This window comes from Monodelphis domestica, chromosome 6 (genome assembly GCF_027887165.1).
Source record: "Monodelphis domestica isolate mMonDom1 chromosome 6, mMonDom1.pri, whole genome shotgun sequence".
NCBI classification, from domain to species: domain Eukaryota; kingdom Metazoa; phylum Chordata; class Mammalia; order Didelphimorphia; family Didelphidae; genus Monodelphis; species Monodelphis domestica.
Genome location: NC_077232.1, coordinates 173,518,192 through 173,540,568, shown reverse-complemented (window position 1 = coordinate 173,540,568; position 22,377 = coordinate 173,518,192). Strand labels below are relative to the sequence as shown.

General features: G+C 37.4%; 1 protein-coding gene across 2 annotated transcripts in view; it reads left to right on the top strand.

Annotated features, from left to right (window-relative positions):
• The window catches only part of MGAT4D (MGAT4 family member D), a 135,924-nt gene that overhangs the window by 28,106 nt on the left and 85,441 nt on the right, over window positions 1–22,377 (top strand). For both annotated transcript variants that reach the window (XM_007496299.3, XM_007496298.3), the window contains exons 2-4: window positions 2,824–2,982; window positions 11,152–11,292; window positions 11,997–12,130. In XM_007496299.3, coding sequence (XP_007496361.1) covers window positions 2,824–2,982; window positions 11,152–11,292; window positions 11,997–12,130 — 434 coding nt within the window. The remainder of the gene's footprint in view (window positions 1–2,823; window positions 2,983–11,151; window positions 11,293–11,996; window positions 12,131–22,377) is intronic.

Sequence of the window (22,377 nt, the reverse complement as noted above, 5' to 3'; positions counted from 1 at the left end):
CTATAAACTAGTTGTCTTCTTTTTGTGTCAAGGGACTTGATGAGTATGCAAAGGTTTTGAAATTGTTTTCCATTATTAAGAAGAAAGAGAGAGAAAGAAATTTCCCTCCGTTCAATGCAGTATCTGAACTGTGCCTAGCTTTGAGAAACCTTAGAGCAGTTCTTCACATTTTTTGGATCCTAATTTCTTTGTCAGTCTGGTTAAGCCTGTGGATCCCTTCTCAGAATTGTGTTTTTAAATGTTTAAAATAAAATACTACAAAAGAGTACAATAAAGGAAATGGATTATAGTGAAATACAGATAGGATTTTCTTTTCCATTCAACTACATGGGCCACAGGGTAAAAACTCCTGCCTTAGAGACAAGATTATGTTAGGAGGGTGCAAAGCTGTGAAGTGCATGGCCTCTTTAGAATAGCTATGTACACTTAGAGAGTTTTGATAAAGAAGGAAGAAAAAAGTATTGTGTCTGAAACCTTGAAACTTCTCTCCTAGAACAAACTCTAGATTAGCTATCAACATAAATGACCGATTGGAGAAATCCACAGCTATTTACTGTATGCTACAGTCTGATAGGTATTTGAACAGTCAGGTAAAATGGTCAACATGGGTTTCACCCAAGAGGAGCTTAATAGCAGTGTCATGAGAGAATTCAGAAGAACTCATTGTAAAGCAATTACCAACAACAAAGAACATAGAAAATAGACAAAGTATCCAAATGCTGAGGAAGTCTATACCAAAGTGGAGTGGCTATACCATGTCTATACCATGAGTGGCTTTGATCATAGTCTTCCAAGGTTAGGGTTTTATGAATCAGTTTTCTTTAAGGATTTGTGTGTGTGTGTGTGTGTGTGTGTGTGCGCACGCGTGCGCACGTGCACACACATATTTTGACTTTAGACGTAGGAAATGGCATGAGTTGCAGAAGAAGGGCTATTTTAGTTGTTTTTTATTGTTTGAGCTCTGGGAGGAAGAATTGGAATAGAAAATTTAGTCATTTTATTGGAGTAGAGAGTCTGTTTTCAGGAGATGGGCAGAAGGCAAATTTGTGGAGAATAGGTTAATAGACTGAAAGAGTGATTTTAAAAGGTTTGAAGTAAGGAATCAATGATGAATTTTAAGCAGGCAAACAAAGGATAGTCGTAGAATGTGAACTTAGAGGTTATCTAGGCCTACCCCCTCATTTTCCCCAATTAACTTGTATTTATGTGCTTTCTATCAATCTCATTTCCCCAATATATCTCTCATTTAAAACCTCTGTTAAAAATATTTGATTATTTTTGGAATGGAATTGCTTGTCCGCTCTGGGAGGGGGTGGGGTAGGCAAGAGGGAGAGAAAGAACATGAGTCATGTAACCATGGAAAAATCTTCTTAATTAATTAGAAATATTTGAACAAAAACTACCACAAAACTATGTTTTCGGTATTCTACACCTATAGGCCTTCACTTCTCTGCTGAGAGGAGGGTGGTATATTGCCTCCTATTTTCTGTGGGATTAATTTTTGCCATTGCAGTTAATCTGGACTCAACAACATTTTAGTATTCTTTTTGTTTATGATATGGTAGTCATTGTTTTATTGGAAAATAAGACTTAGAGAGGTTGTGAAAAAAGCAAATGTTTAAAGCAGATTATCTGAAATGTATGAAGGAGTGACAGGAGTTATATTTTGGATGGAGAAGCTGGAGGCAAGGAAACTCCCTTGGAGAAGATTAAGGGGAGAAAGGAAAGGAGAATACGTATATAATGCCCATTATATGCCAGTTGCTGTGCAAATGTTACAACATTTGATCCTCACAACAACCCTACAAGATGGGTGCTATTATTATCTTCTTTATACAGTTGAAGAAACTGAGGCAGACTTACATAGAATCACAAAGATAATAAGTGTCTGAGGCTAGATTTGAACTCAGGTCTTCCTGAGATGAGGACCAGCACTCTCTCTTCCACCAGCTCCCTCCAAAGTTTTTTAGATATGTAATAAAGGGAGTCAAAAAAAAGAGGGAAACCAAAACCAACACCAAGGCATAATTCTGGAGATTTTGGAGGGTGATTTATCTTTACTGTCATTAATGGAGACATTTTTATGTTTTTTTTTTCCTTTAAAATTTATTTATAAAAAATATAAATTTTATATATATATAAATATAAAATATAAAAAAATTAAAGGAAAGAGGTATAATTTTGGAGTTAATATTTTGACTTAAGAATAGTTTCAGGTGTCAGAGGGACACTTCAGTGGAGATGCACTTTAAGGAGTTAGAAATATGGTACTGAGTGAGAAGTCAGAGGTAGAGATATAGCCAGCGAAATTATTTGTGTGAAGGTAAAAATGTGGTTGAAACTATGAGAACTAAGAGAGTATGAGTTTAGATTGAGAAAAGTAGAACTATTAACATTGAAAAATTGCCCAAGATTAAAAAATAAAAATAAGGAGAGCAGTCAGAGAGAAAGGAAGAATCAAGAGGGCTCAGGGTTATCAAAGTTAAGGATAGAGAATGTTTCAGAAGTTGGGATATGGTCAACCACATTAGATGCAACCAAAAGGTCAAAAAAGATAAGAACTGAGAATGGAGACCTTGGATGGGTCAGTTTCAATAGAATGGTGAAATGCAGATTTTTAGAATGCAGAAATTGGATTACAGATAGGGTATAAGGGATAGGGTATAAGGGCAAAGATGCAGAATCCAATTTTACTGTTAGTTTTGGAGATGAAAATTTAGTAGGGATTTTGGGAATTGTTTCTATTATTCTTCCAGCAGAGGGAAAAATCTTCACCTTTTTTGTTTTGTTTTGTTTGTTTGTTTTTTTGTTTTGTTTTTGCAGGAAATGCCAACATTTCTGTAGAACAGATTTTGAAGTTTCATGAAAGACTGTCATTTTTACAAGAAGAAAATAAAAAAAGATCTCTCCAGCTATCGGATGTCTTGAATAAAATCAAATGTGCCTCTTCAGGAAGAACAGTTCCTGCCACAGAACTAAAAGGTTTGTTTCAAGAAAGGTGTCCCCCCCCCCCCTTTTTCTTTGCAGACTTTTGATTTTCAAGCTTTGTCTTCTTCCATCTGCATGAATATCAGGCCTGATTGTTTTCATGTTAGGGAAGTAGAATTTAAGGAGGTTACTACTTCCATCCTGGCTGGAGGGCAGTGTCAACTTCCCCATATCACATCCCACTTGGGCTTCAGGGTAATTTTGAGATCAGGACTTTCTAAGGTGCATTTGAGATTCGCTGTTGTCCCAGGGGAACCTGAATGAACTTCTGGATCACATAGCACCTCCTTTTCCTTCTTTTTGGCTATCTGTATGCATCACCCCATTCTGCCTCTCTCAGCACTCTCCTTCTATTCCTACTAAAGATGCCCCCTGCCACAAAGCACAACTCTCCCTGCTCCTAGTGCATTAAACCTTATGGTCATCATTCTATGTTAAAGTCATCTCCCTGACTTCATGGCTTCCAACTCCACTTTGCCTCTTAGTGGTATTAAAGACTTATCCACACTATTTCTTTCTCACCTTTCTTTTTCCTAGTCTATCCTACTTCTCAAATAACTAGTCTTTTTTCCCTCAGGAATAGAGGATCTCTAAGTTGCCTACAGAGGAGTAAACTGACCCAGAATGGGAAATAGAGCAGGTCGAACTTCACCACCAATCAATAGTGGCACTAGACCTATGTGTGAATAGCTCCTGTGATTTTAGCCTGGACAACATAGGGAAAAGAAAAGAAAAAAAGTGATGGAAGGAAGGGAAGGAGGACAATATTGTCCAATTGGCACCTAGTGATTTGGAACTGAAGCTTAGAAAAGCGATTTCTGAGTCATCTCTATAGAGATGATGATTAAACTCATTAAAGTTGATGTGCTCACCAAGAGAGAAGCTACAGAAAAAGATGACCCTGGAGAATACTTTGAATTATACCCAGAGTTGGGTGGGGGTATGATATGGAAAATGATTGAATCAACAAGACTAAGAAAAAGTGGTCAGAAAAATAGGAGAACCAAGAGAGAATAATGTCACAAAAACCTAGAGAAATTAAATCATCCAGGAAGAGACAAGACAGAGTGACTAACAGTGTCAAATATAGCTAAGATGGAAAAGGATGAGAACTGATGAAAGACCATGAGATTTGGAGTGGAGGAGGAAGAAGGAAGAGAGAAGAGAGGGATAATTGGTGATTTTGGAGAGAGTAATATCAGTTAAATGATAAGGTCAGAAGACAGATGGCAAAGAACAGGGAGCCTTTGGAGTGTTTGAAGGCAGCAGAGAAGGAACCTTGGGAAAGTTTAAAGATTAGAGAAAAGGCATTTATTGAAGGCAAAGAAGTGATCTGGTGGAGAAGACAAGAGGAGTTGGGATCAAGGGTAATGTAAAGGGATTGACCTTCTGCCTTAACAGAATCTGGAGGAAAGGAGATGGATATAGAAGATAATGTCAGGGAGGTTTAAAAGGGGGAAAAGATAGAACTCAAGACAAGTGGTTTCAGTTTTCTCAGTAAACTAAAAAATGAGATCCTCAACTGAGAGGGTAAGAAAGAGAGTTGTGAGACCCATGAGGACAAAGAAAAGATAGGGATATGTATTGGCATGTGTATGGGACAGGGCATCTTTTAGTGAGGAATAAAAATGATGGTGAAGGTTAGATAAATGAGTCAATGAACAGCATGTATTAATGTTAAGCATATTACTATGTGCCAAGCCATGTACTAAGCTCTGGAAATAGAAACACAAAAGACTATCCCTCAAAGAATTTAAATTCTAATAGAGCAAAACAGAACATTTAGAGCAATGGTAGCCATGGAGATACGATTTGGTTTGGAAAGTTTTAGGGATAGTGAATAGAGTCATTGAGACAAAACTTCCAAAACTAGAAATGGGATGTCATCATTAGTGGGGAAGAGACAAGAGGGTTCCAAGTACTGTTGGATGATAGCTGATGGAGAAATAGCCTCAGAGTGAAGGGAAGGGTAGCCAGAGCCTGGGTCTACATGTGGTGGGCAACTAAGGCAACCACCAAGCATCACAGCAGGGTCCAGAGTTGGAAATTCTAGGCATGAAAAGGTTAGTCCCTTGGTTCCTGGGCTGGGCAGCATGGCAGCTGGTGAGAAAATGGCCAGAAAATGAAATTAGATTGTGCTTGAAGTAGATCAAATTTGAGATAAGTTGAGAAGGGTTGACTGGAGCCAGATTGTGAAGACAACCTTAAATGCTAAGCTGAGGAGTCCTGTTCCCTTAACCAAGCTAAGTCAAGGAGCCAATGATGCTTCTTAGATGGCCCCTGAAAGTCCTGATCTCTACATTACTTTATGTCCCCTGTCTTTAGAATGATAAGTCAAGGCTGTAACTTTTGTCATTTATAATGATTAGTATTAACAATAATAACTAACATTTATATAGTGAGGTAAGGTTGGCAAAATGATTTACATGTACTATTTCATTTAATACATAAATGAAATCCCATTTTACCCTAGAGGAAGTCCCTAAAGCCTCTTTTGAGCAGGAATTCACAGTTAAACTTGTTTCAGGGAAACTATTTTAGCAGTTGTATGGAAGAAAGATTGGAGAAGAAAAAGTGGAACCAGGGACACCAATAAGGAGTCTTTTGCAACAGTCCCAGAGAGGTGATAAGGGCCTGAACTAGAGTGGTGGACTTTGTAATATTTATTGGGAAAGGATGAAGAATTGGAAAAACAGGGGATACAGGCGGTTTGTAGCAGGGTGTGGAGGAGTTGAGGGGAGAGAGGGAATATTGCTCAGTGAGGCACAGGAGAGAGATGCCCCCTGCCGAGAGGCAGAAGCAGGGGTCTGATAAGGAACATTTGTCTTTTAATGACTGAACTGATGTTCAGCTCCCTCTATGCCCCAGAAAAGATAGTCCACTTATCTGACTGCGATATTCTAATAAGAGAAATTTTAATAACTAATTCAGATTGGAGAAGTGTCAGGGAAAAAGGGAAGAGGGAGGTCCCTAAATAAGGTTGCAGTCTTCCTTGGCTTTGGAGCTGAGGCCAGGCCTCACAGGCTGGTGGAGGGTTTCTCCCACTCCTGTCCTCTGTGCTAGTTTTGTCAATTTCAGAATCTTAGCAGAAGACATAAAGCAACAAGAACAGTTCTAACTTTTAGAGCTGGTTGGGCCTGTGTCTTCAGGCTAAAGCAAGTAGAGGTACTCCACTCCAAACTGGGCTCAACAAGCTCCTCCCACCTCCAAAAACAGGAAGGAAGTGAAACCGGCAGGAAGGAAGTGCTAGTCACAAGACCCAACTGCCACTCCCAGTTTCCCCTTCCCCCACCAATTGTCAGTCTTGACAATTTTTTCTCTATGGATATTCCCACTGTTGCTTGTTCCAACACAGTGGCAGAAAGTTCAGAACTTATTTCTAGTTTCCTTTCCATAACATGTGCATGGAGAGGGAGGGGGGTGGGTGTGATAGAGGTTGTAGAAGGATGAATTAGACATGGCAACTGATTTGACATGGGGACTGTGGGAAAGCAGTCAACTTTTGGGAGAGTGGTGGTGCTCTCAACACCAACTAAGGTTGGAGGAATGTAAACCTTAAAATTTCTTAGACTTGTGAATGTTGGTAATTTCACCATTGGAAGGTTTCATGCTTGTAGGGAATTTCATACTGATAGTGGGAACTCTATTGGAATGTGAACCCCATTGGCAAGGGAGGTTCCTCCTCCTCCCTTCTTAAGATTACTTTAGGACAGAAACCTTTTGCTGAACAATGGAAAGGGCTGCAGCATAGATCAAAATTTAATTATTCCAATCTCCACCCTACTCAGGGTAACAGGATTTAGGAAGGGCTGCAGCATAGATCAAAATTTAATTATTCCAATCTCCACCCTACTCAGGGTAACAGGATTTAGGAAGGGCTGCAGCAAAGGATCAAGATTTAATTATTTGAGAATATGACCTTCAACAGACATGTGCAAAGCCACAGACCTCTGGGCAGTCCTGGGTTAAGCTAGAGCCACCATTGGCACAGGGAAGACATGGACAGTGATTGGTAGATGTGAGAACTGAGGGGAGGGAACTTGGATGGTTTCCTTAAAGATAGCGGGGTCTGAGGACTAGAGGTGGGAGGTTGGAGAGGTTTTGCTCTGAGAGGTTGTGCTCTGAGAAGCTCTGAATGAAGCTGGAGGTGGAGGCCCCTGAGACTGTTTCTCCATTTTGGTCACGTGAGTGATAGGGACTGATCTCTTTTCTTTGCCTCAGCTATCTAAGGGCTTGGGCCTTTTGGCGCAGCCTAAACAGAGGGGGTATTTAAGCCCTATTCCCTTCTCTCTCTCTCTCTCTATCTCTAATTCCTTTCTTCCTCCTGTTTGTAATTAAACTCTATAAAAGGTTGACTGCTGACTTGAGTTTTCATTAAGGAATTACATAGCTGAATTCCTTGGCGACCTTAAATTAATATATATCAGTCTTTTAAAGTGATTACCTTGTCACAGGAAGATGTTGGGTTTAGAAGAGAAGAGAATAAGTTCTATTTTGGACACATCAAGTTTGAGATATTTGCAGGATATCCAGGCAGTGATGTCTATCAGGCATATAATGAAAAGGCTCCAGCACAGGATTGGGTATGTAAGTTTAGGAATCGTTTGTGTACAGACAATAATTGAACCCTTGGCAGCTAATGGGATTGTTGCAAAAGAGGGTATAAGAGAGTAAAAAGCCCAATACAGAGCCCTGAAAAAAAGAAAGTTATTGGGAAACTTAACAATATTCCTGTTTTCTCTGCAATTAATGATCAGGTAAAGCAATACTGACTGACTAGATTGAATTGGTGGAAGGAAGGAAGGAAGCAAGAAAGCAAGCAAGCTACTATGTTCCAGGCACTGAAATAAGCATTTTACAAATAATATTTCATTTGATCCTCACAATAACCCTGGGATTCAGGTGCTGATATTATCCTTATTTTTACAATAGAGGAAACCAAGGCAGAAATTTTTGCCTAGGGTCACAGAGCTAGTATGTGGCTGAGCTTATATGTGAAAATAGGTCTTCTTGACTTCCAAGCCCAGAGTTTTATCTGCTGTCTACCTAGTTCCTCTTACTGGGGCATGTTGCAGCAAAAGTATTTGAATCAGATGGCATGGGCCGAAATCTTGGTTCTATAATTTACTACTCTTGTGACAGAGACTAGGTATCTCTTTTTGCTTTGGTTTCCTTATCTTTTAGAGTTCTGTCCTCAGTGCCTATAATCCTAATGCATTTGGAAATTTAATGGGAGACTTAACAGAATTAAAGATAATCAATTAACCAGGTCATTCTGTTGCCAAAAACCTATTGCAGCTATGTAGTCTATTCATGAACTTTAATCTTTGTTTCCACAACAGACAATTCAATTGTGGAATTAGGATTGGCATTAAGAAAAGGAAGTTGAATGATTTACCTGAGAGGGGGTGAGGATCCATCTAATTTCAAGTTCCTTTTAATCTTTTCTTACTTCTGAAAAAGTGCTGTCTTCATGATTCAAATCAAATATGCCAATGCAAGAGCAAGCCCAAGGCACATTATATTAAAGTTCCTAAATTTATCATCCAGGACCCAAAGTACAAAAAAAGCAAGGGATAGAGATCTTGACTGTTAGTCCACTAGGTAAGGCAGAGCATCAGAGTTGTGAGATAGCAAGGTAGCAGCCATAGTCAGTAAACCTGAGAAACACTGGGGGATGCCTGGCTAAGGAGTTTCTTTTTAATTTCATAAATAATAGTCACCAAAGCTTCCTGAGCAGAGCATTACAGTGGGTGGCCCTACGCTTTAGGAATATCAACCTGGCAGTCACATGGAAGGTAGATTCCAATTTAGAATCCTAGAAGGGAGAGAGAGGAAGTAGAGATACTACTGCAGAAATAAGAGCCTATTTGCTCTTAGATCTTGAACCATATCAAAAACAATCTGGTACTGGCTAAGAAATAGAGTAATGGATCAATAGACTAGACTAGCTACTCAACATGTACCTAGCATATGACATACCCCCAAATCTCAGCTTTTGGGAAAAGAACTCACTATTCCACAAAAACTGTTAGGAAAACTGGAAAACAATATGGCAGAAACAAGGCACAGACTGATAACTTCATGCCATATACCACGATAAAGTCAAAATGGACACATGTTTTAGAAATAAAGGGTGATACTATAGACAAATTAGATGAGCACAGAATAGTTGACCTGTTGGACCTGTTGGATAAGAAGAATTTATATTTAAAAAAAACAAGACAAACAGAACATTATGAAATGTAAAATAAATAACTTTACTTAATTAAAGTTTTTGTATAAAACATAACCAATGCAACCAAGATTAGAAAGGAAACAACAAACGTGGGAAAAAAATTTTTATAGCAAGCATCTCTGACAAAGACCTCATTTCTCCAATGTATAGAGAACTGAGTCAAATTTATAAAAATCAAAGCATTCCCCAATTGACAAATAGTCAAAGGATATAAACAGGCAATTCTTTAGTCATATGAAGAAATGTTATAAATCACTATTAATTAGAGAAATGCAAATTAAACAATTGCAGTACCACCTCACCTATCAGATTGACTAATCTGACATAAAAGGAAAATGATAAATGTGGAGGGAATGTGGAAAATTTGGGACACTAATACACTGTTGGTGCAGCTGTGAATTGATCCAACTATTCTGGGGAGCAGTTTAGAAAATGCCCAAAGGGCCATAAAACTGTGCATACCCTTTGACCCAGCAATATCTAAAGAGATAAAAAAATAAAGGATAAGGACCTACTTATACAAAAAATATTTTGCACTCTCTTTGTGATGGCAAAGAACTGGAAACTGAAGGGATGACCATCAGTTGGGGAATGGCTGAACATGTTGTGGTATATGATTGTAATAAATATGAAGTGAAAACAAAGTGAAGTGAGAAGAACCAGGAGAAATTATCAGGTTTTTTGGTCCACATTACCTCAGTCAATCACTGTTATTTTTTCTAGTGGATGAACTGTGTGGGATAATTGAGAATAAGGTTATATGCTAGGATGTGCTAAAGCTAACTGGAATTGGCTCATGAGGGCTGATTGTTAAAATTTTAATGTGAAAATGTATACCTTGTAAACTGTAAACACAATAAATCAAGGCTTGTTTTATCATGTTGCTAATTCTTCAAGATAAGAAAGTGCTGGAGAAAATGTCAGTAATAAAGTATTCTAAGGGTATCATAAAAAAAAAGAACCAGGAGAAAGTTATACCCAGTAAAAGCAATAAAGTACAATGATTAACTGTAAATGACTTAACTATTATCAACAATGCAAATATCCAGGAAAACTCCCAGGACCTCATGATGAAAAAAGCTATCACCAAAGAAGGAAGTTACAGAGTCTAAATGCAGATTGAAGCACACCATTCTTCATTTTATTTCCTTTGTGAATTTTTTGCTAGCATAAGCAATATTTATCTTCTTTCAAATACGATGAACATGAAAATATGTATTATATGATAATATATGATTATATGAGAATTATATGATAATATGTGATAACCTGTACCAGATTACTTGCCATCTTGGGGAGGGTGGAAATGTAGGAGAGAGGAAAAATACATGGACCACAAATATCAGAAAACAATTATTAAAAATTGTATTGACATGTAAAAATGCCTACTGCAATAATACAGGTGAGGGATAATGAGGGCTTGGATGAGGGTGGTGGCTATGTGAGTAAAGTGAAAGGGATAGAAGTGAGAGATGGTTAGAGATAGGGTCAACCAAGTGACTGGAGGGTAAGGGAGAATGAAGCTGTGAATCTGGGTGAATGGAATGAGGGTGATATTTCTTCTGAGACAATATAATACCCTTCCCTTTTTCCCCCTTTTCATGAATCACAAACATGACCAGTTTTAAGTAGGAACTTAAGGGGCAATTGGGATCTTTTATTCTCCAACTAGGGGCAGCGAGGTGGCTCAGCAGATAGATTTCAGAAAATGTGTAAACACTATACAATATTTTCATCAGTTTAAAAGGTCTGTGCTATAATATAAGAAGAATATACAATAGCAAATCTTTAATGTACTGAAATAAACCGGTAAATTCTGGGAAGTTGAACTACCAATATGAAAATATGGCTTTGATTATAAAATCCAGTTTTCCAGAATTTTGAGAAAGAACAAGTTGATTTGAAACTCTTGTCTCTTCTTTCAGATAATATGAATTCAAAAAACCTTGGATTTTCCAGTGTAAACTTAAGTCAACTTAATAGTCTTTACTACTATCTACCTCATCTAAGGGATTATGGAAACAATATTTATCCAAATATAATCTTTGGGAAAAATAGAACAGGAGGTAAGATATAAACTTCAATTTGGAAAATAATTTTAATATGTGTTGAAGCTAAGTACATCTAGAGAGAGTCAGTTGTAAGCTACTGGGAAGCTACTGATGGTTAGCTAAATTCATTTATTAACAAATTTCTTAGGTTGCTCTCAGCAGAGGACATCAGGTAAAAGTCAAATGGCTTCTTGTGTGGGATATTGGAGAGGGGAGTCATTTTGAGATGCAAGATGTTCTCTGTCCTTTTAACTCAGAGATTCTGTAACTGATCATTTTCTCAATATAGTGTTGCTCCCTACGACCATCACATCATTGTGCAGTGGAAAAGAGCCCTGACTTGGAATCAGAGGGCCTGGTTTCAAATCCTCTTCTAGCAATAATTCTAAACTGATGAACATGAATATATCTAAAGGATTATAGGAAGAAAGTCTGGGACTAAATTTTATAAACTGTATGAAAAATATGACTTGCTGATGGGTATAAATAGGTAGATGAAATGCATTCCAAGCCATCTTCTTTCCAGAGATGGGGTAGGCATATTTATATTGCTGACATAAAATGACACAAAATAAGTCCTTTCCCTTTTACTGTGGTCTTTATCCAATGATTGTCCTCTCCTATTTCATATATTTTTTTGTTTAACGTCTTGTTGCTTTAAATAAAGTTTCTCTATAACTTGAAACCATATGATTCTATCTATTCTCTTGTATCTGCAGCCTCTGTGGTGATGGGTGTTCCTACCATAAAAAGAGAAAAAGAAAATTATCTGATGGAAACACTGTATTCTCTCTTCTCTCAAATGAGCAAATCAGAAGAAGCAGAATCTCTTGTGATTGTCTTTGTAGCTGAGGTGAGTATGAAAACAAGAGCTCTTTAAAATAAAATAAAATACATCTTCATACCCCAGAGTACATGTTTTGGTAAGGTGTTACTAAGATTTCATCCCAGAGTTCTCTATCAGAACTCATCTTATAAAGTCTGACCCTGATGGAGGCATATATGGGCAGATTCTCACACCTGATAAAGTGCTACTAACAGCTTATGAGTGTAGTATGGGGTGGGGTGGGATGGAAACACTATCTCCTATAAGAATTTTAGCTCAAAAATAAATTCCAATCTGCCCATTAATTTGTTTATACAGAAAATTTACTTAGTTCTAAGTGAATATACTAACAATAAGCAAATCTTCACTTCCTTTAATTAGTAAGGTTTATAATTCGTTTCGTACTTTACACCTACTAGGCAAAATACTATGCACAGATGTCTTAGAGGTCCTGTTGCCCATCTCCCACAAATCATTCAGACAACTAATCAATCTGCAGACATTTATATTATGTGATTACTGTGTGCCAGAGAACTGTGCCAGGACTTGGGGATATAAAAAAAGTGATAGCTATCTCTGCTCTCAAAGAGCATTCTCATGAAGGGGACAAAAATGTTTGTGTGTGTGTCTGTGTGTACACACATATATGTATAAATGTGATACATAATAGGTAGGTTTTGTCCTCTTCATAATTTAAAATTAATTTTTATTAATTCTGTTCTGAATTGGTAAACAGATTTGAGGCCATAAATATTGCTCCAGATCATCTTCCCTATTGCTTTTTTTTATTTTTTAATTTATTATTATTTTTTTAAATTTTATAATATTTTATTTGATCATTTCCAAACATTATTCGTTAAAGACAAAGATCATTTTCTTTTCCTCCTCTCCACCCCCATAGCGAACGCGTGATTCCACTGGGTATCACATGTGTTCTTGATTCGAACCCGTTGCCATGTTGTTAATATTTGCATTAGAGTTTCGTTTAGAGTCTCTCCTCTGTCATGTCCCCTCAACCACTGTAGTCAGGCTGTTGCTTTTCCTCTGTGTTTCCACTCCCACAGTTTATCCTCTGCTTATGAATAGTGTTTTTTCTCCTAGATCCCTGCAGATTGTTCAGGGACATTACACTGCCCCTAATGGAGAAGTCCATTACCTTCGATTATACCACAGTGTATCAGTCTCTGTGTACAATATTCTCCTGGTTCTGCTCCTCTCGCTCTGCATCACTTCCTGGAGGTTGTTCCAGTCTCCATGGAACTCCTCCACTTTATTATTCTTTTTAGCACAATAGTATTCCATCACCAACATATACCACAATTTGTTCAGCCATTCCCCAATTGATGGGCATCCCCTCGTTTTCCAGTTTTTGGCCACCACAAAGAGCGCAGCTATGAATATTCTTGTACAAGTCTTTTTGTCCATTATCTCTTTGGGGTACAGACCCAGCAGTGCTATGGCTGGATCAAAGGGTAGACATTCTTTTGTCGCCCTTTGGGCATAGTTCCAAATTACCCTCCAGAATGGTTGGATCAGTTCACAACTACCAGCAATGAATTAATGTCCCTACTTTGCCACATCCCCTCCAGCATTCATTACTTTCCTTTGCTATCATGTTAGCCAATCTGCTAGGTGTTGTTTTGATTTGCATCTCTCTGATTATAAGAGATTTAGAACACTTCTTCATGTGCTTATTAATAGTTTTAATTTCTTTATCTGAGAACTGCCTATCCATGTCCCTTGCCCATTTATCAATTGGAGAATGGCTTGATTTTTTGTACAATTGATTTAGCTCTTTATAAATTTGGGTAATTAAACCTTTGTCAGAGCTTTCTATGAAGATTTTTTCCCAATTTGTTGTTTCCCTTCTGACTTTAGTTACATTGGTTTTGTTTGTACAAAAGCTTTTTAATTTGATGTAGTCAAAATTATTTATTTTACTTTTTGTGATTCTTTCTATGTCTTGTTTGGTTTTAAAGTCTTTCCCCTCCCAAAGGTCTGACATGTATACTATTCTGCGCTTACCCAATTTAGTTATGGTTTCCTTCTTTATGTTTAAGTCACTCACCCATTTTGAATTTATCTTGGTGTAGGGTGTGAGGTGTTGCTCTATTCCTAATCTCTCCCACACTGTCTTCCAATTTTCCCAGCAGTTTTTATCGAATAGTGGATTTTTGTCCCAAAAGCTGGGATCTTTGGGTCTATCGTATACTGTCTTGCTGAGTTCGCTTTCCCCCAGTCTATTTCACTGATCTTCCTTTCTGTTTCTTAGCCAGTACCAAATTGTTTTGATAACTGCTGCTTTGTAATATAGTTTAAGGTCTGGGACTGCAAGGCCCCCATCATATGGGGTTTTTTTTTCATTATTTCCTTGGATATCCTTGATCTTTTGTTATTCCAGATGAATTTTGTTATGTTTTTTTCTAAATCAGTAAAGAAATTTTTTGAGAGTTCAATGGGTATGGCACTAAATAGATAAATAAGTTTGGGTAGGATGGTCATTTTTATTATATTGGCTCGTCCTATCCATGAGCAGTTAATGTTTTTCCAATTGCTCAAGTCTAGTTTTAGTTGTGTGGAGAGTGTTTTGTAGTTGTGTTCATATAGTTCCTGTGTTTGTCTCAGGAGATAGATTCTTAGGTATTTTATTTTGTCTAAGGTGATTTTGAATGGGATTTCTTTTTCTAGTTTTTGCTGCTGAGCTGTGTTGGAGATATATAGAAATGCTGATGACTTATGTGGGTTTATTTTGTATCCTGCAACTTTACTGAAGTTGTTGATGATTTCGATTAGCTTTTTGGTTGAATCTCTAGGATTCTTTAAGTAGACCATCATGTCATCTGCAAAGAGTGATAACTTGGTCTCCTCCTTGCCTATTTTGATGCCTTCAATTTCTTTTTCTTCTCTAAATGCTACTGCTAGTGTTTCTAGTACAATGTCAAATAGTAGAGGTGATAATGGGCATCCTTGTTTCACTCCTGATCTTATTGGGAATGCATCTAGTTTATCCCCATTGCAGATGATATTAGCTGATGGTTTTAGATACATACTGTTTATTATTTTTAGGAATGACCCTTCTATTCCTATGCTTTCTAGTGTTTTTAATAGGAATTGGTGTTGTATTTTATCAAATGCTTTTTCTGCGTCTATTGAGATAATCATGTGGTTCTTGCTGGTTTGCTTGTTGATGTGGTCAATTATGTGGATGGTTTTCCTAATATTGAACCAGCCCTGCATCCCTGTTATAAATCCTACTTGATCATGGTGGATGACCCTTCTGATCACTTGCTGGAGTCTTTTTGCTAGTATCCTATTTAAGATTTTTTCATCTATATTCATTAGGGAGATTGGTCTATAATTTTCTTTCTCTGTTTTTGACCTGCCTGGTTTTGGAATCAGTACCATGTTTGTGTCATAAAAGGAGTTTGGTAGAACCCCTCTTTGCTTATTATGTCAAATAGTTTGTATAATGTTGGGATTAACTGTTCTCTGAATGTTTGATAGAATTCACTGCTGAATCCATCAGGCTCTGGGGATTTTTTCTTAGAAGTTCTTTGATGGCTTGTTGGATTTCATTTTCTGATATGGGATTATTTAAGAATTCTATTTCTCCTCTTCTGTTAGTCTAGGCAGTTTGTATTTTTGTATATATTAATCCATATCCCCTAAATTGGTGTTTTTATTGCCATATAATTGGACAAAGTAATTTCTAATGATTGCCTTAATTTCCTCTTCATCGGAGGTGCTGTCCCCCTTTTCATCTTTAATGCTGTTCATTTGCTTTTCTTCCTTCCTTTTTTAAATTAGATTGACCAGTACTTTGTCTATTTTGTTTGTTTTTTCAAAGTACCAGCTTCTTGTCTTATTTATTAAATCAATAGTTCTATCACTTTCAATTTTATTAATTTCTCCCTTAATTTTTAGGATTTCTAGTTTGGTTTTCTGCTGGGGGTTTTTAATTTGATTGCTTTCAAGTTTTTTTTTTATTTGTATTTCCAATTGATTGATCTCTGCTCTTCCTAGTTTGTTAATATATGCACTCAGGGATATGAATTTACCTCTGATTACTGCTTTGGCTGCATCCCAAAAGGTTTGAAAGGATGTCTCGCCATTGTCATTTTCCTCAATGAAATTATTAATTGTTTCTATTATTTCTTCTCTAACTAAATGATTTTGGAGTATCATATTGTTAAATTTACAGTTAGTTTTTTATTTGGTTTTCCATGTACCATTACTGATCATTATTTTTATTGCCTTGTGATCTGAGAAGGCTGCATTTATTATTTCTGCTTTTCTGCATTTGTGTGCTATGTTTCTGTGACCTAATGTATGGTCAGTTTTTGTGAATGTGCCATGTGATGCTGAGAAGAAGGTGTATTCCTTTTTATCCCTATTTATTTTTCTCCATATGTCTATTAATTCTAATTTTTCTAAGATTTCATTCACTTCTTTTACCTCTTTCTTATTTATTTTTTGATTTGATTTATCTAAATTTGATAATAGTTGGTTTAAGTCTCCCACTAATATGGTTTTACTGTCTATTTCTTCCTTCAGTTCTCCTAGTTTCTCCATTAGAAATTTGGGTGCTATATTATTTGGTGCATACATGTTGATTAGTGATATTTCCTCATTATCTAAAGTCCCTTTTAACAAAATATAATTACCTTCCCTATCCCTTTTGATCAGGTCTATTTTTGCTTTGGCTTTATCAGATCTCATGATTACCACTCCTGCCTTCTTTCTGTCAGTTGAGGCCCAAAAGGTCTTACTCCATCCTTTAATTCTGACCTTGTGGGTGTCAACCCGCCTCATGTGTGTTTCTTGAAGACAACATATGGTAGGGTTTTGGATTCTAATCCATTCTGCTATTCATCTATGTTTTATGGGTGAGTTCATCCCTTTCCCGTTCAAAGTTATGACTATCATTTATGGACTCCCTGACATTTTGATAACCTTCTCTAATTCTAACCTTTTTTCCTTCGGCTCTAACTTTTAGTCTAGTGATTTACTTTAAATCAGTCCCCCTTATCCCCTCCCTTGATATGTTTCCCTTTTTAGTCCCTCCCCTTTTGTTCCCTCTCCCTCCCCCCTCTCTTTCCCTCCCCTTTTGTTTTCCCTCCCCCTTCCCCCCCTTGGTTTTCCCTTCTCCCTACCCTTGTTGGGTAAGATAGAATTCAAGATCCCAATGGATCTGGATGTTCTTCCCTCTCAGAGTTGTTTTCCCTGAGAGTAAGGTTTAAGTAAAAACTCTCTTCCTCTCCTTCTTATAAGAGTTTTCTTCCCCTCCCCTTCCCATGTGAATCTCTGTGTGAGAAAGATTATTCTATTTGGTCTTTCTTTTCCCCCTATTTACACATTACATTTTCCCCACATGTTAGTATACATAGATTGATAGAAATGTAGTCCTTATAGAAAAGAGTTTGAGTAAAAGAAGAAGATATCATTTTTCTCCTTTTCCCTTTCCTTCATATTTACCTTTTCAGGTATTCCTTGCTCTTTGATTTTCGATATCGAACTTTCCACAGAGCTCTGGTCTTTTCTTTGCAAAAAGTTGGAAGTCTTCTATTTTGTTGAATGCCCATACTTTCCCTTGGAAGTATATAGTCAGTTTTGCTGGGTAGCTGATTCTTGGTTGAAGACCCAGCTCTCTTGCTTTTCTGAAGATCATGTTCCATGCCTTGCGATCATTCAGAGTAGAACTTGCAAGGTCTTGTGTGACCCTGATTGGCATTCCTTTTTATCTAAATTGTCTTTTTCTGGCTTTTTGTAGGATTTTTTCTTTTGTTTGAGAGCTTTGGAATTTGGCAATTACATTCCTGGGAGTTGTCTTTTTGGGGGTTTAGTGTAGAGGGTGTTCTGAAAGCTCTGGCAGTGGCTGTATTGTCCCCTTGTTCAAGAATCTCTGGGCAATTTTCTTTAATTATATCTTGTATTACGATGTTGAATTTGCTGTTTATTTCTGGCTTTTCTGGAAGTCCAATTATTCTTAAATTATCTCTTCTCCCTCTATTTTCCAAATCTGTCACCTTGTCAGTGAGATATATGTTCTCTTCTAATTTCTTGGTCTTTTGGTTTTGCTTTATTAGTTCTTGTTTTAAGGCCTGGTTTTCCTTTTCAGTTTGGTCAAACTGGTTTTGTAGATGCATGAGTTTCTTTTGCATTATTTCCCACTTTTCCTCCCAGAAGGCCTCCATCTTTTTTTATCATTTCTGATTCAAATTCTTCATGGGTTTGTGGAGAGTCTCCTTCTCCTCTGGAAGGCTTCGGAGCATTTGCTCGTGTTTCCTCTTCCGTCTCCTCTGTGTTTTTTATTTTTGCTCCATAAAATGTGTCCAAAGTTGCCCCCTTCCTCTTGTTTTTTTTTTGGAATTTGGGGGCCTTTGTGCTTCAGTGTAGTTTGCCATCTCTATCTGAGTGGGGAGTATTAGCTTTTCTTATCTCTGTCTGGCATTCAGAGGTTTTAGCCCCAGGCAGATTGTGCTTTCTATGAAGTTGTTGTTCTGTCTTCCTGGGGAAGCCAGGAATTGCTGGTGTGTCCCTGTTACTGCTCTCCTCGGTTCCCTCCCGATGTTTCTCTGTTGCCTTACTTCCACACTCTAAGCCTGGCTTCGCCCTTGTTTCTGTGCCTTAGCCAGCCAGATGAGCCTGCTCTCTGAGGGGAAGTGGCCCTGGTTTCCCAGAGCTCAGATGGCTCCTGATTATGATTAGCTTTCCCTGGGTTGAACTGAGTTTGCCTTGAGGCAGGGAAGTCCCTGAGAGTCGGATGGAAGGATCCAGTCAGGGGGTTACAAGTTCCCCCCCCTCTCTCTCTGTTTCCCTGCTGTCTGGGTGCCCCCTTGACTGGGTCAGGTTGTTTTCAGGAAGAGGCTTTCAGAATAGCCGGCCCTGGGGTCCTTTTGCCAGCCCTGAAGGTTACTGTTGTTTCCGAAGACCCTGCTCTCTGAGGGGGAGGGGCCATGGCTTCCCAGAGCTCTGGGCGAGGACTCCTGAGAAGAAGATTAGCTTTCCCTGGGTTGAATTGAGTGTGCCCTGAGGCAGGGACCTGAGACTTGGATGGAAGGATCCAGCCAGGGGGTTACAAGCTCCCCCTGTCTCTCTGTTTCCCTGCTGTCTGGGTGCCCCCTCAACTGGGTCAGGTTGTTTTCAGGAAGAGGCCTTCAGAATAGCTGGCCCTGGGGTCCTTTTGCTGGCTCTTAAGTTCCCGCTGCTGCCTCGGACTCAGAGCTCTGGGTTGGGGGGGATGGGACCTGGGATCTTCCTTCTGCCTACCCTACCCCTTAGGTCCAAGTGATCTCGGGTTCTGGCTTTTGGGGTGGAGCGTACCTTTTGATCCAGGTCCAGGAGGAGGATTCCCGGGGTCTATGCTGTTGATCGTTTTGAATTTTGGTGCCCTAGGAGCATTCGGTTTGAGATCAGTAAGGAAGGGTTTCAGGAGATCTGAACTTTAGCTTTCTCTAAGTTGCTATCTTCCCTATTGCTTTTTTTTGGAAGAATTATTGACTTTTTTTAACATCATCATTGTTATTTCTGTATTGAGCCTCTTGTTATTTATAGCATACCAATGTATAATTTTCCCCCTTTTTTATTTTTTCAGTTACATGTAGAAACAATATTTGACATGTTAAATTTCATATTTTCTCCCTCCCTCACTCTACTCCCTGAGGTGGTGAATAATCTGATATTGGTTATACCTGTACTTTCATGTAATACATATTTCCATATTGCTTATGTCATGATACAAGACACACACGCATATACAATAGAAATCTTATGAAGAAACTAGTGCAAGATGGCATGCTTTGATCTGCACTTAAATTCCAACAGTTCCTTCTTTGGCTATGAAACTCATCATCTGTCCCTTGTGGTTATCTTGGACACTTGCTTTGCTGATATTTCTTTAGTCATTCCCAGTTGATCATTGTATGTTATTTCTATTATTTATAAATTGTTCTCCTGGTTCTGCTGACTTCACTTTGCTTCAGTTCAAATAAGTCCAGGTTTTTTCTGAACTAATCCTATTCATCATTCCTTATGGCACAATACTATTCCATTACAACCATTTATCACAACTTATTTATTCTCTGAGTGTTGGACAATCCCTCATTTTCCAATTCTTTACCATTATAAAAAAAGGACTGCTAAAATATTTTGGTACAAGTAGATCCCTTTCCCTTATCTCTGATCTCTTTGGGATACAGACCCAGTAGTGGTATTGTTAAGTCAAAAAATCTACATAGTTTTGTGACCCTTTGAGTTTAGTTCCACATTGCTCTCCAGAATGTTTGTATCAGTCCTCAGTTCCAACCACAATGTATTAGTGTCTCAATTTTCCCACGTCTCCTCCAAGATTTGTCATTTTCCTTTTTGGTCATGTTAGCTAATCTGGAAAGTGAGAGGCAGTGGTATCTCAGAGTTGTTTTAATTTATATTTCTCTAATCAATAATGATTTGGAGCACTTTTTCACATGACAATGGATAGTTTTAATTTCTTCATCTGAGAACTCCCTGTTCATATCCACTGACCATTTTTTTGATTGAGAATTGCTTTGTATTCCTATAAATTTGTCTCAGTTCTCTAAATATTTTTTCAATTGGGAATTGCTTTGTATTCCTATAAATTTGTCTCAGTTCTCTAAATATTTGAGAAATGAGGCTTTTGTCAGAGGCACTTGGCCATAAAATTTTTGTCCAAATTTGTTGTTTTCCTTCTAATCTTGGTTGTATTGGTTTTATTTGTACAACCCCTTTTTAGTTTAATGTAATTAAAATTATCTATTTCATTTTTGTAATGTGCTCTATGTCTTGTTTGAACATAAATACTTCTCTCATCCATAAGTCTGACAGGTAAACTTTTCCATGTTCCTCCAATTTGTTGGGGGTTTCACCTTTTGATTTTAGATCAAATATTCATTTTGTCTTTATCCTGGTATATGGTCTGAGATGTTGGACTCTGCCTAATCTCTGCCATATTACTTTCCAGTTTTCTCAGCAATTTTTGTCAAATAGTAATTCTTTTTTCAAAAGCTAGGATCTTTGGGTATATTGAACATGGAGCTGCTGCAGACATTAACTGCTAAGTGCTGATTACCTAATCTATTCCATTGATCCTTCTCTCTATTTCGTAGCCAGTACCAGATTGTTTAAATGATTACCCCTTTACAGTATAATTTGATATCTGATAAAACCAGGCATCCTGCCTTCATCCCCCCCCCCCCATTAATTGCCTTGATATTCTTGACCTTTTGTTATTCCAGATGAAGTTTGCAATTTTTTTCTCCTTCTACGAAAAATTTTTGGGTAGTTTAAAGGCTATGGCACTGAACAGGTAAATTAATTTAGGTAGGATTGTCATTTTTTTAGAATATTGACTCAGCCTATTCATTAACAATTAATGTTTTTCTAGTTGTTTAGGTCTTATTCTGACCTTTATTTGTGTGAAGAATGTTTTGTAATTGTATTCATATAGTTTGTTTTGGTAGGTATACCACTAGGTATTTTATTTAGTCTATGGTTATTTTTAATGGAATTTCCTTTTATGTCTCTTACTGTTGAATTTTGTTTGTGGTAAATAGAAATGCTAATGATTTATGTGTATTTATTTTGTTTCCTGTGACTTTACCAAAGTTGTTAGTTATTTCAATTAGATTTTTGGTTGATTCTCTATGGTAGTCTAGGTAAATCATCATATCATTTGCAAAAAGTAATAACTGCTTCTTTATTGCCTATTCTAATTCCTTCCATTTCTTTTTCTGCTCTTATTGCTTTATTGAACATTTTTTGTATAATATTAAATAGTAGTGATGATAATGGGCATCCTTGCTTTACCCCTTATCTTTTGAGAAGGGTTTAGTTTAACCCCATTATGGATAATACTTGCTGATGGTTTTAGATATATGCTATTTATCACTTTGAGGAAGATTCCATTTACTCCAATATTTGCTAATGTTTTTATAGGGAATGGTTATTATATTTTTGTCAAATGCTTTTTCTGCATCTATTGAAATAACAATGTGGTTTCTGTTGGTTTTATTATTTATATGGTCAGTTATGCTGATTTCTAATATTGAACCATGCCTGCATTCCTGGTATAAAACCTACCTGATTGTGGTATAATTTTCTTGTGATGTAATATTGTAATCTCCTTGTCAGTATTTTTATTAAAATTTTTTGCATCAATGTTCAGTAGGGAGATTGTTCTATACTTTTCTTTCTCTGTTTTAGCACTTCCTAGTTTAGTAATCGGTACCACATTTGTGTCATAAAAAGAGTTTGGA